General features: G+C 38.5%; 1 protein-coding gene across 1 annotated transcript in view; it reads left to right on the forward strand.

The window, feature by feature from the left end:
- Positions 1–18,164, forward strand: part of tacr1a (tachykinin receptor 1a) — a 67,701-nt gene that overhangs the window by 26,914 nt on the left and 22,623 nt on the right. The window contains exon 2 of the mRNA XM_032579267.1: positions 2,561–2,755. Within this exon, the coding sequence (XP_032435158.1) occupies positions 2,561–2,755 (195 nt within the window). The remainder of the gene's footprint in view (positions 1–2,560; positions 2,756–18,164) is intronic.

Here is an 18,164-nt window from a genome sequence, read left to right on the forward strand (position 1 = left end):
CTTTAATTGAACATGACAGGAATTTGTGTTGTAATATTTTAGCTACTGTGGTACGTTCAGATGAGAGCTTTGTATGTTTATTGATTGAGGCAAATTATTCCTTTTTTGGATTCAGGCTCTGCTTGACAATGAATTAAACTAGCTGGTTCAGACTTTAGAGGAATAAGCCTATGTTAAAATTGTTAAATATTACAAAGTCAAATTTCCTTTAATTCATCTTTTATGTATATAGAGCATTTTTTTTATAACAACTGAAGGTAACATAGATATTTGACTGTGCCATAAAATGGCCCAACATTCCTAGAAAACACACAATCCTGCCCCTTTCAGTAAAACGCGGCGCGTTGTGGAACTGAATGTTTACGTCTGTTGCTGCAGCGTCTGTGATTTGGTAAATCCAAAAACAAAGTGATTGCGTAGCAGCAGGAGTGTTAATGATCTGAGCTGTCCACTGCAGGCGTGCGTTTGATTCAAACGACACCAGTTTGCTTACATGACTCACCTGTGCAACGGCAAAGCAACATGGCTGCCCGCTCTGTTTGAAGTCAAAGCAGAGTAAAGCACAACGGTGCGCTCTCCAAATTTCAGACGACTGCGGGAAGCTTTTGATTCCGAGCAGCTCCACGTGTGACGGACGTAGTTAGAATGTCCGCACAGTTGATTCATTCGTGCTTTTGGTGGGCTCCGGACTTTAATTAGACCTGCTTGGCTGAAAGCTATGTTTGACTGACAAACTTGGGTTAAAATGCATCCAAAAATATAACATCTCTGATAAACGACGCTCCGTTCCAAGAAGATAATATGCTGCACTTAGCCTTTGGATTTGTGCAATTACGGTGCCTGGTTTTAATGCTTGTTAATCAAAATACAGCACATTACTGGTTTAAAAAAAAAAAAAGAATTTAAAAAACATCATGCAGCGTTTTTGAACTGTTCTGATGAACAAATTTCTCTCCCTTAAATAAACGATGCATTCATAATTTCCTTCTTGTCTCTTGAAGAAAGTGCAGAAGCAATCAGCTACCTGAAAGCCACAGGTTTCTATTAAAATTTTTTTCAGTGAGGCTCACTGATCATGATGCAACAGGTCAGTCATCAGTTATTCATGCTCCCCATTGTCTGTCTGATTAGAAGCATAGTTATGAAAATGTGAAATGATTGCTCTGGCCCATTTGGGACTGATTTGATGAGAATTCTTACAGTCTGTTATATACCAGATACATTTTCCTTTTTTTTTTTTTGAAAACTCTGGTGCTGGTTTCTCCCCAGGGAGGATGGTGTTTGATCCTTTACAGAGAGAGAAAAAAAGTTATTTTCTTCAGAGTGAAAATGAAATTTCACATTTGTAAAACAGTTGTTATTTTGAACTGAAACAGCAGTCTGTGTAAGAGCCGGTGAAAATGCTACCATCCTGCAAGTCTTTCTCCACCATGTTAAGTCTGCATCACAGAAATGATCAGATTTATGATTTTTAGTAACCCAAGGATTCTGACACTCCCATGAAAAATCTGATAAAATATGTCCTAAAATGTGAAAAGTTTAGTGGGTATGGAAGCTTCTGTGTCCACCTAAAAGTGCTTCATGTTTTAATACGGCGAAACAACAAACTAATGTATTTCATTAGAATTGTATGTGGAGCAACACAAACTGGGGCATAATTCTAGAGGAGAAAAAAAAAGACTTGTAAGACACAATCTGACAAATGTGACGTGTATTTCTGTTGCATGCCGCAACTTATACTTTTTGATCAGTGTATAAATACATGTTTGATGTCTCAGAGGTTTGTTAGAGAATATTGTGGGAATAAAAAAGAAACACCTTTTAACCATATTTGGACATCAGCAGATTTCTTTATGATGTTGTCTTTTCAGTTTGCACTTTACAAACACAGTTTTATGTTGTTTAGCCAGAAGGCAACTTGCTCTTTATTACACTACATTGCTGAAAGTATTTGCTGCCTTCACACACACACAAATGAACTGAGTGGCGTCCCATTCTTAATCAGTGGAGTCTGATTTGTGGATCCACTCTCAGTTGTAGTAGCTTCAGCTCTCCTGGTGATGGCTTCCCACATGTTTATGGGAATATTTGGTTATTCATCAGATAACTAATCAAGGACTTCCCCATCAAACACACTTTGCGTGGTCTTACGGATCTGGCTTTGTGACGTACAGCTGCGTCAGAACGGGAACTGTTCCCACGAAATTCAGAGTGTCCGAAATAAGTTTCTCTTAGCAGCGAGAACATTTCTCAACTAGACTTATTGCACAGGTCTCCTTCCATCACAGGACCAGAAGTAAATCCACCGAGTTCCTAAGAATGACCCATTGTTTCACAGATGTTTGTAGAAATGACCTACATGGCTAAGGGGGCTGAATTTTATTCAGCTGCAGCCATGGTGGCGACTGGAACTCACATTATGTTGGTGTGACTCCAGATGGGCAAAACATCAAATAAACCCGCTCCTCCAAGCAAAAGATTGCCCATTTACAAGTCACACCTGTAAATGGGCAAATGTTACAATGCCAACAGCCATTGTAATTTGTCTTTGCTTCCGCAGGTACATGGCCATCATCCACCCTCTTCAGCAGCGCATGTCGTCCAAGGAGACCAAGGTGGTGGTTGGTGTGATCTGGGTCCTGGCTCTGTTCCTGGCCTTTCCCCAGTACTACTACTCCAACACGTACCAGCTGCCCGACCGCATGGTGTGCTACATCGAGTGGCCTGAGAATACCGTGATCGACTTCAAAAAGATGTGAGTTCCTCCGCGTGGGAGTTTTTCTGATACTCACGAGAGCATTAATAACTTTTCAGCTGACAGCCAGCTTGTTTGTATTCGGGGGGGAACCGACGGAGAGCACGAGGGGATGGAAGTGTGTTGCGCTTTGTGCTTGATAAGCGGAGGCATCTCGCAGCTGTTTTACGTTTTTCCCCGCAGTGAGAAAGGAAAAAGCAAATCAGTTTGAACCCGACAAACAAGTAGAAACTGACTGAGGCTACACCATTTATTTTAATTGTAATTCTCCTTCTGCAGCTTTTAAGGTGCTGAATGTTTCCTGAAAGAAGTTCTTTCACACTCAGGAACTCAGAAGACAGGAACAAAGACATTTACAGATTAAATGACTAGTAATAGGAAAAATTAAGCACATCCTTTGAATGAGAGAAAAATCTAAGACTCATTTAAGCTATTCTTTATTGATCCTTGGGTAGTCAGCGGGGTAAAAAATAACAGCTTTTCATGTCAGCACTTAAAACGATGAGTTCCACCTTGCTCTGCTTTTGTTTCTTATTTTAACCCCTTTCTAAGTTAGCAACCTGAAATATGAATAATTCTGACAGCTTCCCATTTAAACCTGATCGTCTGAGGAGCTTAGTGTAAACAGAAATTTGTACGGCTCACTTCAGCTGTTTATCACAGCGCTTCAGATTGATGCAGTTTGTTTGTGAAGGAACGGCTACATGTTTATCGGTGCCATTGATTCCCAGTTCTCAAAAAGCCAGCCGTCCGCCTTTGCAATTCTGCTTTAATTGTATGAATGAGAAAGAGCCCATTCAATCATCCCTTTAAGGAGCCGTACGCAGGCCTGATTTTTATATTCGCCTAAATTACGAGGGATTTCGACAGAACTGCCAAGGGGCTAGCGGCTCAGAATGCTAATGTGTAAACTCCAACCAGAGTTCAGCGTGCTCCTCAGGCATGCTTTGTGTTTTTTCTGATGAAAGTCATGCAGGGTCAAACGGCCGACTCTTCTGCACCGCAGCTCATTTCCTCTGTCGGTTCGTAGCAAAACGCTTGTTGATTTAGTTGGAAATGTTTATTTTTCTTACTCTGTGCTGCCTTTAATTGGATAAATCCTGCTGTGGAGATCTTATTAAACATAAGCAACAGGACCATGGAAGCTTTCTCGGTGCCGTTTCAATAATGTACGTATGACAACAAGAGGAGATATTCGTGACAAAATAATACATGAGATGCATCAAAGCACATTTAGAGAGAGTCTAACAGATATAGTTTTTTTTTTTTAAAGTATTTTGAACATAATTTATTGATATTTCTCAGCTGCTGTTGGGGCATAAGGGGTGATTTGTGAGATATTTTAGCCTACTTTATGTTATCAAACATGTTATATTTCATTGATTTATTGCACATGTCCAGCAATAATGTGGTCTGGACGTGCGTTCTAAAATTAAACCCAGCTTTCCAAAATAAATAAATAAAAATATGGCGAGTCACAGTAAGTCACGATTTACCACAGAAGCAGTGACTTGTTCCACGTAGGGCCAGGTTGTGGTTTTAACATCTTTTGTCCCTAAACAAATATAATAAAATATTTGTTTGAAAATAAACTGAAACACTTTGGACTGAGGGGGAAAAAAAGCAAAGGTCAGAGAAACCTGTGCCAGTTCTTTTCCGCAACACTTAAAGGAAACGGTTTCTCTCTCAGGTTTTCATTTATCTGCCAGATTTAATTTGAAATATTCGGAGGTAGGGTTGAGAAAGACGGTCCAACAAACGCAAAGAATGTTTCACAAGCTCTATGCGACCTTGGTCACACTGCAGAGTTGGAGGCGACGAGTCGTCTCTCCTCCAAGGGTAATGTTTCTCTTGGATGCTAAAATAAACCCGAAGCGCCATACCAGCCATTTAACAATGACAGAGATCATTCGGACAGTTTATTCATGCATTTCTTGAATAGGATAAAGTGCAGGATGATTTTGTCTCCCCAGAGTCGATGATAAAGAATTTCACTGGAGCTGTGCCGTGGCAGACAGACTCTAGATTAGCTTCTGTAGGGGGAAAAAAAAACCCAGTTTGTCTCTGTTGAAATATTGAGCTTGCTCTTTACTGTAACGGTGAACACTAGTGTCTTCTGTTTGTCTTTTTGAAATCCCAGCATGGCGCGCACTTGAAAAGCAGACACACAGGTGCACCTCCGCCAAAAGCAGGAAGAGTATCATTAGAAAAACGCCGCTACGCTCTGACGTCTTCACCATCTTGCGCGTCTGTCGGGTTCCTCCGTGGAAACACGACTTGTTAGAAAAGCCGTCTCACCATTCGGCGAGGTGACGGCGGCTGCTCTTATTTCTCATTTTAATGAAAGCGTAATTGCGGCCGCTTCAGAGGCGGGTGAAAACATAACACAGACGCTCAAACTCAGCTGCCGGAGCTGTAAATGGCACGTCGGATATGAGCTGACCTTGGGTCAGGTCCCACCTGTTGCCTCATCGCAGGAGTTGTCTTGCTGCTGCCACCGCTGTCGACGTCTGCAGCCGTCCTGGGGGGTCTGTGTGCAGGCGGTGAGAGCCGGTAAGCCGGCTGGGACTCAGAGGAGAGGTATTAATAGAAGTTGGTGTTTGTGAATTCATGCTAGCGCGGACAACTGCTCAACCCTGAACCGCCTCTGACATGTTTTCACATTAAGACACAGTAAACCAGAAAGCTACTCTCTATATTATTTTTTACATGTGTGCCTGTTTCCCTTTTAGGCAAAGACTATGTGACAATATTTTTTGATTTTTTTACTCAGGTTATTTTGTTATTTATAACACCTATGTAATTGCAAGCACGGTTATAAGCTGCTAAATTTTAGCCTGACTCACAGTTCCAGTGCTTTAATCCCAAAATAACTTAAAGGGGCGGTATTATATTTTCCAGTCACAGAGAATCATTTTATGGCACAATATCTTACTTATCGTACCATTAATTGTTATAAAAATGTTGTAGACATCAAATATGACTTAAAATAAATTTTACTTTGTAATGTAATCCCTTGAAATTAGGCCTCTCTCTCTTTAAAAAGTCCTGCTCTTTTTGACATTCTGCCTTCCTGGAAGTCATCACAACATGTCAAAGCTAGCATGTAAAATTCTTAACATCTTTAACATACATTTTGGTAAATATGCAAACCCTTTATTTGCGGGAGGAAAATAAAGGTGAGTGAAAACATAACACAGACATTCTTAATTTTCCTACAATTCCTACAATTTTGTCGCGTCCTCCTCAACCCAAAATCATGTGAGTGTGAAATACTGCAACGGCCCGGACAAGTCCTCCCCACTGCTGTACCTCACGGGTTTGAAAAAGGTGGAATATCTTTTAATCTTTCCTTTCAGTAATAAAAGAAGGTCTATAAAAGGTCATATAGAAACAAATTAGCTGTCAGCCTTAAAGCCAGAAGCGACAAACACCCGGAGGCTTATAGACTCCTTCTGTGCCACAGTCTTTAAGTAGCCAGTTCTGTATATTTACAGCAGATACAGCCGTGTTTCTGCTGCAGGGTTGTGTTCCCTGGTTATCTTTAGCGGGAGATGTGGGTCAAGTGTTCAGGAAACGGTGTCAGGTGAGACTTTACGGCACAGCTGTGACTTTGTTGTAACAAGCCCGTTTGTCTTCGTCAGCCGCCGTGTGCCCAGGCATCGGGACACACGCCGCGCACACTGAGCGCCAATGATGGAGGAGCTGATGTCCGGTTTACACAAGCAACGGCTAAACACAATGACTCACTTCACTGCTGATCTCCTGTGAGAGCGTCAGGTGACAGAACTCTAGAAGTATCGGAGCCTACTTCTAGCGCCATGGTAACCCAGTGACCCCGTAACCCCCTGAACATTACAGCAGTGGGAATGACAAAATCAGGTCACGTTCAAAAATGTGCTTCATGAGAAAAAATGCAAAGACAGATAATGAAGATACACATGGGAAGAAATGGACCCAAAACTTGTTCTGACCGGAAACTAGCCGGGGGATGATATGAACCTGCCATAGTCTCAGAAAACGAGAGAGATGCAAGGTTTCCTTTTATGTCAGGTATTATTTTGGGTGTCATTTGTACTGACGGGCTAGTACCAGACTTGTATCACCATGGTAACCTCAGGTAAAAACACTATGCTGTAACAGATTGTTTGGAAAGCTGTACAATACAAGTTTTCCCCAAGACACAATTTTTACATGAAATGGAAGTCAGTTTTAAAAGTTTTTTATTATTGTGTTTTGGTTTGGTACAGCTCTATATACTCCCAGACAAATTTTATAAAAAAAATTTTTTAAAAAGAAAGAAAAAAAAGACCATTTGTGAGATTACTTTAAATGTAATATCGTTTTGGGCGAAAATGTACGTAATACTTATCCACGCTTAAAGTCAAATGCTAAAAAATGTCAAAATACCGCTGATTTTTTTTCTCACTATCACGTGACATTCAGCATAGAGTGTGCATATGTGTCTGTCGCCATGGGGTAAATGTTAGGCTGCCGTCTATGTACCGACTCTGATAACACATTTAAATTCACATTTCCCAGCCGCTGGCTGCTGCTTTTTAAGCATGACCAAGGAAGGAAAACATTTGTAGCGTCCAAAATTAAAGAACCTGTTCAATCAAAGTTACGGTGCAAAATGCGTCAACGTGTCTGTGACCTTAAAATTAAAATGACATTAATTCTGCTTGTATGACACACAAAGTGGAAAAAGTACAGCATCTACTCCCCAAAAGCGTCGTTTATCATTGGCTGCTGAGTGCCTGCTTGGGCCCCCTGGGGAGCCTGGTTCTGCCTGCAGGTCTCTCTGCTTTCACAGAGTCATACTTCACCTCCAGGTGGCTCATTGTGAATGATGAAACTTGTGTCACCATTCCATTTAAATAGATTCTGTGATTCGATTTGATTTTAAGCCAGTTGAGCGTTTGAAAGAGTATGTTTTTAAGTGTCCCGGGACACTTTTCATAGGGAAATACATTCACCAAGATGTCTCAGAGGTAGAAGAACGCCACACAGGTAGCCAATAACACACTGGCATATAAAAAGAGATAAACAAACAAACAAAAAACGCACACAGCTTTTAACAGCAGGATTTAACATTCAAAATAATATGATTAAAAACAACAATTTATTGTTTTTGCTATAGATATTACTAGTTTTCTTTTTCTAAAATGAGCACGAGAAATTATTAATGCTGTTTCCAATACACTTTTTTTTTTTTCAAATTCAAAAATACTTTATTCATCTCAAAATATTTGTGATGAATAAGGTCAGTGTTGTTTTAACTGATATTATTTAAAGCTAAAAAGATCCTGATGGTTGTGAGCAGAGTGATCTCCTGTAGCCGTCTGTATCAAAGCGAATCTTAAGAAGCAGTGAACTAAATATTTAGCTTCAAACTAACTATTTAGCTTGATAAATATTTACTTAGTTCTAAACTAAATATTTAGATTGGAACTAAGTTATTAGCTATCAAGCTAAACATTTAAGTCTAAACTAAGTATTTAGCTACAAACTAACTATTTAGTTTGATAACTAACCATTTAGTTCCAACTTAAATATTTAGCTTCAAACTACACATTTAGCTTCAGGCTAATTATTTAATGCTGACTAGATATTTAGTTTGAAGCTAAATGCTTTCTTATCAGGCTAAATATTTATGAAACCTATGGTAAAATCTGCCCATAAGTATGCTTTACTGGTCTAGATACATTACCATTATCATTATTATGATAGTCATGCGATCACAATCACATGATGCATTCAGCCAATCACCTTCCCTGGAGAGGTGATTCCAGCCTGCTCCAGCTTTTCTCGGTCAAGTGTGAGGGGGGAGAGTTGGAGACAAAGCTGCTCCAGGTTTGTACTTCTAAACAACTTCCTGTTTCGGGACTCTTTGACGGGTTGTGACACCATCATAAACATGACATAACACCGTCATGAACATGACATAACACCTGTCATGAACATGACATAACACCATCATAAACATGACATAACACCGTCATGAACATGACATAACACCTGTCATGAACATGACATAACACCATCATAAACATGACATAACACCTGTCATGAACATGACATAACACCTGTCATGAACATGACATAACACCGTCATGAACATGACATAACACCTGTCATGAACATGACATAACACCGTCATAAACATGACATAACACCGTCATGAACATGACATAACACCGTCATAAACATGACATAACACCGTCATAAACATGACATAACACCGTCATAAACATGACATAACACCGTCATAAACATGACATAACACCTGTCATGAACATGAGTAAGTCTTCATGAATATTTATGACTGTTGTCATAAAGTGTCATTCGGTAAATCATGACACTTTTAATACAAAGTTGACTTTATTCAAAATGTCTTCGTTATGACATCTTGACATTAACCAAGAAATCATGATCTGACATAAATTTGTTATAAAAGTATTACTGGTTAAACCTTAGCTTTAATAACATAAAGCTACCTAATTTTTTAAGTTTAATCATGTATAAGTGATGCATATTTGTTGACAGCTGCATGTACTTATCTGATTTGTGAACACAACCTTTGAAATATGTCTAGTTAACTAGCAGTATGATATGTTACTAGACCTGTTTTTTATTTTTCAAGGAAAATCCGAATCATGTCAGAATCTGTTAACTCACTTATCCAGACTAATTATTTAAGAAGCCTATGAAATCCCTAAAATTCAGCACTTTGGGTGAGTCAAATCATTTTACAACTATTCTTTCAAACCCCTCTGACATTAATGGCCCAGATCATCCATATGCATAACGTTTCGATTTTTTTATTTATTGCAATTTTCAACAACTTTTTTAGATATATTCTTCCATACTAATTATTTAAACTGCCATAGTTGTCTTTTTTTAAAATTATTTATTCTACTGCAGTAATATTTACATAAAGGAAATCACAGACTAAAGGGAAAAAACACTAAATGTAGGAGAAGAGAAGCTGAGTGTTTCAGCCACCTTTGTCTGAACACATTTTGAAAGTGCAGCTCTTCTTTATTTAAAGCATTAAACAGATCTGAAAAGCTTTGATAAGGTTTTATATTTTTTAAATCTCACTTAGGAATCTTAAAAGCTCATGCATTGATGGAGCATTATGTGTGCCGGCTGCTGAGGACCAGTGGCTCCACGCAGATTTGCTACTGGATAGAAGCGACTTTACTGTTACTGTACCGTCTGCTTCGTGGATTGTAACACACAATATCTGTTCAAATGTCTTTTACACTTTTACGTTACCACGTGACAGAAAACTCCTTCACACACATTTCTCTCTGTAACTCAGCCAACAATGTCATCATTAAAATAAAAAGATTTTTTCCTTAACATAGAAAGTACTCCCATATCACTTCTCCTGTTCCTCGTTTTCTTCTCTGTTCTTCTGAGTCACCGGTCCGATATTAATGATTGCACTGGTTCTGATATTGAAACACATTCTAGATCATGTATCATCACAATGTGTCAGATCCATACGGGCAGATCTGTTCAGTTTATTTCTATGCCTTGTGCTCCGAGCAACTTTATTATGTATTTTACATCATATTTCAAATTCCCAAATCTTTTTTCCTGTGAAATAATGTTAATTTGTACATGTTTGACCAAAGTAATCAACCAACTGTTTTAGTCCGTTTCAGTTTATTTATTTTACATTGGCTGTTCTGCTCCTATTCACACTGACTGAACAAATCAAAGTCGTGTTGTTTTGACATGATTGTCCAAGCTTGTGAAGTTGTTGGTGTATTTCAGCGTGCTGTACTGGTGCAGAGTTATCAAATAAATTTGTAATTTGGTACATTTATGTCTGCGTTCTAAAAAGGAGACATTTTATGTCAGTTCAACTGTTTTTCTGTATCATATCAAATCAGCCGATATTGAACCTCAGATTACTATCGGAAGTGAAAAAAGTGAATCGGCGCATTCCTCGTTAACGGGGAGTTTTTCCTCTCCACTGTCCTGCTCGGTGCAACGTTTAACTAGAATCAATTGGAATGTAGGTGTGATTGAAACAACTGTTTTTGTAACGTGTCTCAACACTGAAAAAAATGAACTTAGGGGGTTATTACATTAACAAAAGAATATCATGTACTTTTAACTAAATAATTTCATGTTTCAAGCGAAAGCGTGATAAAATCATGTTGGATAAACAAGAAATTCAACAACTTAACGTTTATGAAATTTAATCATGTTGAGATAACGTGATTCATTATAGTCAGTCTGATATTGTGCTGAAGACGACGAGCGAGATCACGGGATAGCACGCAAGTTCGCGCGAGAGCATGGGAAATCACGGGAGACCACGCGAAACTGTCGTTTTTTGTCTCAACTTGAATAAAATGTATTCAAGTTGAGATAACGTGATACAATTTAGTCAGATTGAACTCCCGCCAAAAAAAATGAACTTCGGGGCTTATTACATTAACAAAAGAATATCATGTACTTTTAACACAATAATTTCATGTTTCAAATGAAAACGTGATAAAATCATGTTGGATAAACAAGAAATTCAACAACTTAACGTTTATGAATTTTAATCATGTTGAGATAACGTGATTCATTATAGTCAGACTGATCTCGCTCCGAGGAGGGTCTAGCGAGATCAGGGGATCACGAGAGATTATGGAAGATCATAATCTCTCGTGACATAACTGTTTTGCGCCTGGGAAAACTTCAAAGCGGTTTTAGTTACACATTAAACTATAGATATTTGTTTTTCTCTGCAGGGCACTATTGGCATTTAAGAACTGCACTGTAACAAATGGCTGTAAAAACTACAGCATGAAAATACAGTAAGGTGGGGTTTTGAAAATACAGTTCTGTTGTACCTTTTCTAATTGTTGAGTGTTCTTTCTACCCTTTCACCCAGTCCTGGCTTAAAACACTTAATGTAATGTAACTTAAAAAATGTCTTTGAATTAACGTAATTAAATCATGGAAAGGATTTCCACACGATTAAATAGCTTTTATTCAGCATGAAGCTTGTTTGTTGAGCTAATTTTCATGAGTTGGATCAACTTAATGAAGTAGTGTGAAGGTACCACTGTAACAGAAGTTGGTTTCTCGGGCATGCTGCGGTGGTGCAGGGGGTTAGCACGCCATACGTTTGGAGGCCTTAGTCCTCGACGCGGACGTCGCTGGTTCAACTCCCGGTCCAGGTGACCTTTGCCGCATGTCCTCCACCCTCTTTCCTGTCTGCCTATTGTCGCAAAAAAAATACGAGCCACTGGCACCGCAAAAACTCTTCGGAGGAAAAAATTGAAAAAAAAAAAGTTGGTTTCAACTAATGCAATTTTCTAAATTTGCATTAATCTTAAGTAAAGTAAATTATTTGGTCCAAAACATTGCAAATTAGTTGGGCTGGCTCTTTTAAATTACATTGGGTCCAACTGTAGTAAATGAGTTGAATCAACCTTAATAAATTAAATTGAGCCAACACATTTGCTTTAAATTTGAATAACCATAAATTAAGTTGAGTCAACTCATTTTATTTAAATTAGAATAACCATAATATGTTAAGTTGAACCAACAGGTTGGATTTAGAATCACCCATAGAATAACCATGATAACATAAGTTGAGCCAACACAATTGCTTTACATTGGAATAACCTTAATAAATTAAGTTGACCTAACACATTTGCTTTAAATAGCAGTAACAGAATCACATGGTGCTGAAATAAAGCAAAGTAATCAGGTGGAAATCCTTTCCATAATTTTTTTATGTTCATTCAAAAAGTTATTTTTTGGATTTTAAGACTGAACTGAAATCAGTTCAGTCTTCAGACTGAACTGATTTGAATCGGTAAGCAGCTGGCAAACCTTTTAGAATGACAAACCATAGAATTATAGCTAGTGACTGTGCTTAGGAGTCCATTTATTCTGTTTGGCAGATAAATAGCTGTGATCATTTTAACATGGACTTTTCAGCTGCGGAGGTTTTTTTGCTCGATTTAGGGCTGGGACTTCACTTCCACAACCATCATTGGGAAAAGAACAAAGGTTCTGAAACCTGAAGAGTCACTCTGGTTTGTCCTTTTTAAGTAAGAAATGAGTCACGGAAGTATCAAATTATATTAAAAGATTTAGACAAGGAAGTTATTCAGAAAAACTAACTAAAATTTCTACTAAATCTTCTCTTCCTCTTTTATTTTATTTTATTCAATTCTATTCTGGTGTCTTTTTTTTATCTGCACATTTTCAAGCCAGAATTTAAAGTATCTTGTGCACTTCAGTGACTGTGTGTATGGGTGTGTGTTGGTGTGTTAGATGGCGGATGGGATACCAGCCCTCAAACAGTCCCCAAAGTCACTTCAATCATGCAAATCGGTGTTATCTGAAAATGAATGCACCAACTATCTGCTTGATCTACACCTCCACTCTTGATTCACTTTGTGAAGGAGAGAGCAGCCACACTATGAGCTCTCCTGAACGAGAGCGTGTGCTGCTTCATCGGGGGTGATCTGCATGTCCTTGGCAACGTGCCTTTGGTACCAAGAAAACATATTTCAAATTAGGAAGATCTAGCGTCTAAACTGGCAAAAACACCAACTTGTCTGCTTTGTAAACATGTTTACTGGTAAATAAACAAATTTTAATTTGTGATTCATTACTTAAATTTGGAAATACAGGATATCTGCCAACAATCCAGAGAAACATTTCAAAAAGCATTTGTTTACATTGCATTAAGCGTGTATGTGTTTAATCCCTTGTAATCCATTAATAATTTTGAATGAATGATTGAACCCACCATCAAAACAATTAGTTAGTAGCATATAATGTGTATATTATGTTTTATGTGTCGATTTCCCTAATTTCTGCCTATACTGAAAAATACGCACACCCAAAAATTGCTAGATTGCTTTCGGGATCACAAAAGTCAAACAGCGAAATCACAGAAGTATCTAAACACCAATTAAATCTCCCATGTTTCTCCTTTTCAACTTTTCTTTATCCTATAGTTTTATGAGCAGTTGGCAAACAACAGATTAGTTTATTATTGCCCCCTAGGACTGCTCTTGTTTATACCCTTTGAATTTTCACCCTCATGAGAGTTTTTGCATCACTTCAGTGCATTCAGTCTTTGATTAGAGACGGGGTAATTTAGACCCCACTAACGTTTTACTCTGTGCGCGGTACAGCGGAGTCGCACTGACCCCGTGTGTGCTTTTATGAGGATTTTTGTGTGTGTGTGTGTGTGTGGTTACGGGAACTGATGGTCTGACGGGATAACCCCCACTCTTCCGACCTTGACACCTGCTGCGCTCCTCCTGAGGGTCTCGCTAAGACAGAGGGAGGGTTAAGAAACCATAAGGACCGAGATTCATCACCAGGCTCAGCTGTTCAGCGTGTGATCCTCAGACTTTCAGCTGTCATTCAAAGATACTCTGTAATGGAGTGAAAGGAGTGTAGGACGTTCCCTATTTTAACCAACTTTTACTTTGAAGTAGTTTACTTCAAAGTAAACTACTTTGAAGTAGTTTACTTTGTCTTTGTGGACAAAGTAATCATCTTTGTCCACAAAGATGATTACTTACTAAAAGTCAGCTCAGTTCTCAGTCTGTATGTACATATCCGCTAATGGAAACTAGTTTTTCATTGCATTCGGTGGACAAGAGATGCAGCCTGATTTGAATCAGCAGATGAAAAAAGCTCATCAGTGACATTAATAAATTATGAATGAAGCTGTCACTTCTGATTGGGCATTTTAATGAATTAATGCAGAGCAGGTCTTGTCTGCTAGTGAGACATAAGAGTTTCAGCATTGATATTCTGTGCCCCTATCCCAATGCTGTCAGATGCTCTCTACTCTAATTAGGAATGATTCACTTTAAATGTCTAACATGTTTTTTGTGGTGTTCTGCTGCTGTCGCGCAACCACTTCAGGGATCAGCACTTTGTGCGTTATGAGGTTCATTCTGCACTTTCTTGTTTCAACCACTGGTTATTTAAGGCACTGTTGCCTTTCTACTATCTCAAAGCAATCTGCATATAGTTCTCTGAAAGCGACAAGTTATTTCATTCACACAACTCCTTTGAGTGCCCTGATTAGTTAGAATCCTAGCTACGCTGACAAGCAATCAAACAGGTGCATTTAACAAAGTGGTTGGTGAGTGTAAGTAACTTTCTGCATTTCCGTTGACCACAAAATTGTGCATATTGGAAGTACAAAAATAAGTTTGCTTAATGGAAATGTTGATTTCAAAAAAGGTTTTTTGAAAAAAAAGTCTGCAGTAGGGTGCGGTTGTTTTTTGGCCATATCAAAATAGATGCATTTCACAAAACTGCAGTGGAAACACTTTTTTTGTAACACACGAGTCAAGTGATCAATAGCCTGCTGTTACTACAGGCAGAAATGACAAGGAAGACGACAGGAAGTTGTAGGAGTTTGACGGTTTGTTTTTGTTTAGTTTTGTTATGTGTTTTTTTTTTTTGGCTGCTCCACCAGAGTTGTCATGGCAACACGCGGGTCATAAAAAAGTTGTCATTCAAATGTGATGAATCCATAACTCTTCTGTAAAACCACAGACTACAATTTCTCCAAAACGGTGCATACACAGCCGCTCCCATGTATAAGGGGCTTGTTGCCCCAACGCCTGAATAAGACGCCGACGTCTCCTCTGATTGGCTGATAGATGATGAGCGCTGAATCATGAATATGTCTCCTTTAGCGTTCACATCTGTCATTGCCATGATTCCTGATGAGTTATCATGTGAACAAACTTATTCACATGTGATTTTTATTTTTATTTCTTCAGATTTAAAGGCCACAATTGCATTTCGTTTACATTAGCAGAGTGTACACAAAGATTTGTGCACATTTGTAATGGAAGAGCAGATACTATGTGCAGAGACAGGTATTTACCAACAGATGGCATGTTTACCTGGACTTTGGTTCTGGAAATCCACTCTGACATGGATGAGTTTTACATAAAAAGTCAGAAGGCTGAGATTGTTTTGCTCTTCCTCTTCTTTTCTCATTTCCTCTAATCAGCCTCCATCAGTTGCGTCTGTATGGCTCCTATCCGCCTTAGGCAAATGTGACAAAAGCACTGACTTTGTGTGTTCAAGCCACGTAGAAACTTCACACCTCTTTAGAAAGCAGATTTGAACAACTTTTGCAGAATTTAGACGATGTTGTGTTGCTTTCAAGAGAGCAAATCCATATGAGACTCAGACTGAATAATATGCATATTTCAAGTAAAAAAAAAAAAAAAAAATCAACTCATGAAGACAAATTTATTGAAGTCTTCTCCTCTTAGCTCGTTTGTCTCTTGCATGCATACAAATCACACTGGGGCAGCTAAGTGGATTTTCAGCAGCTTCTGCTTTCTCTGAAATTGATTTTTGTCAGCCTTGCGGAGAACGCTTGTAGAACGTAGAACCTTTAATCACAGTGGTCTGGCAGGATGATTGGCTGTTTGCTTCACAATTACAGAAAGATTAGATTTTGCTGCTCTTTTCCTGAGCCATTTTGAGCATGTCAGTGGCCAGCCCCAAAAATCACAATAAACACAACACAATTGTATTTATTAAAATGTAAATTTGTCAGAGGAACGGAGATCTGAATAGATTTTTTAAAATGACTTTTACCTCGGCGGTGCTCTGACCTTGACTTTAGGAGTTGCTCCAGCTTCCTGTTTGATATTGGGGGATGGGACAACTTCTTATAAAATGTGAATTATTTGAGTTCAGCTTGCTAACTTTTATCTGACACACTTTGAAGCCAATCAATGCTTTAAAAAAATTCAAAGCTTGGAAACTGCAGCTCTGAGGAGGAGCTTTGTCCTCCAAGGCGGAGCTAGGCCCACTCAGGCGTTGTACACAGCCAAATGGTTGCCATGGAGATTAAAGGATTTCTCACACATGCATGAAATAATCAAGGCAACACTCCAGGTATGTGTTTGATGAGGGAATAACATAACATGATATAAGGCAAAATTTGTTTTACATTTTACATGATACTGCCCCTTTAACGACATAAAATATGATAAGTCTGGAAAAAATTGGTTACACATTTCATTTAATCACCTGACAGAAGTATCTTTTTCTATTGAAATTTCTATTGCCATGTAAAATTTAAGCAAAAAAAGAAAATCCTAATTTTCCAAAAACAAGTTTCAAAATGTAAAAAATGTATACGAAGATGTGAAGAACAATTTGGTAAGTTTTCTTCTTAGCAAATATCAGTCACTGTCCTTTAGTTGTTGTCTGAGTTTGCTGTACGAAACTGTTGTTGAAAACTGTACAGGTCAGTCGCACCTTTAAGGCAACATCATCGCGGATGTTTCCACCTTACAAGCTTACAGACAGACTGAGACGCCTCTGGCTGAAGAGTGGACACAATTTTTGTTGTATTTCCTATGGCCAGAGCATGTTTTTATCGTCTGCGTGTGTGTGTGTGTGTGCACATCCCAGCATGTTGTAATTTGTGCTTTGATTTCTCTTCTGCTCCTGCGTATTTAGCGGGAATTAACATAATTGTGGTTAATTACCACAAAAATGGGCTCATGGGCTTATCTTTACATAGAGGACAGCGGGGAGAAATGGACTGATCCCCTGTGGATCCGAAACTCGTCTCCTTCTGAACACAGTTAATCACAACATACTTACTTGTTTGAAGCCCAGAAAGATATGATACAATTTTGGGCATTTTAACAGACATTTTAGTGGACATTTCGACGTGCACATGCTCAGTAGAGAGCAAATACTTTCCACTTAGTGAGCAGGATCAAGCAGTGTGTCCATGACAGATAAGCAAGTCATTAGCTCCATGCTTAAACCGTCATATTTAATTATCCCATAAAGGATTTTAATTCACTGGACAATCATTGTTGAGAAACTGTGGATGACGCCACATATTAATTTACTAAATTGAATTAAAAAAGACCAACTGTGTTTTTAACACGTCAATAAGAACTGATTCTAATGAAGAGCTCTGTCTCTGGAGGTTTGGCTCAAGAAAAACGATTTCATACGTTTTTAATTAACTGGGGAGTATCAGTGCCTCCGATACTCCCCTGACCTCAAAACAAATATGACGTTTGTTATCAAGTGCGCCAGAGTTTCTGGGCAGGGAGGTTACTCCAACTGTCGATGACTTAAGTTTAGGACCCTAAATAGCCTAAATGCCTTATATTTGGGCTCATTTTCATTGTTTTTAGTTGTGTCGTCTAACAAAAAACAATTTTTAAGTTAACAAATATAAAGTAATTGTGGTGGATCACCAATACCTGTTCAGCAAATACATTATCTCTGTAATGAAGCATTTCATCCTGTAGACCAAATGCTAATTCTCCTGGTCATGGAGCCTAAGTTACATTCAAGGAATGAGAGGAATATAGTGAAGATATACTGTATTTATTCACAGATT

This window comes from Xiphophorus hellerii, chromosome 12, assembly GCF_003331165.1.
Source record: "Xiphophorus hellerii strain 12219 chromosome 12, Xiphophorus_hellerii-4.1, whole genome shotgun sequence".
NCBI classification, from domain to species: Eukaryota; Metazoa; Chordata; class Actinopteri; order Cyprinodontiformes; family Poeciliidae; genus Xiphophorus; species Xiphophorus hellerii.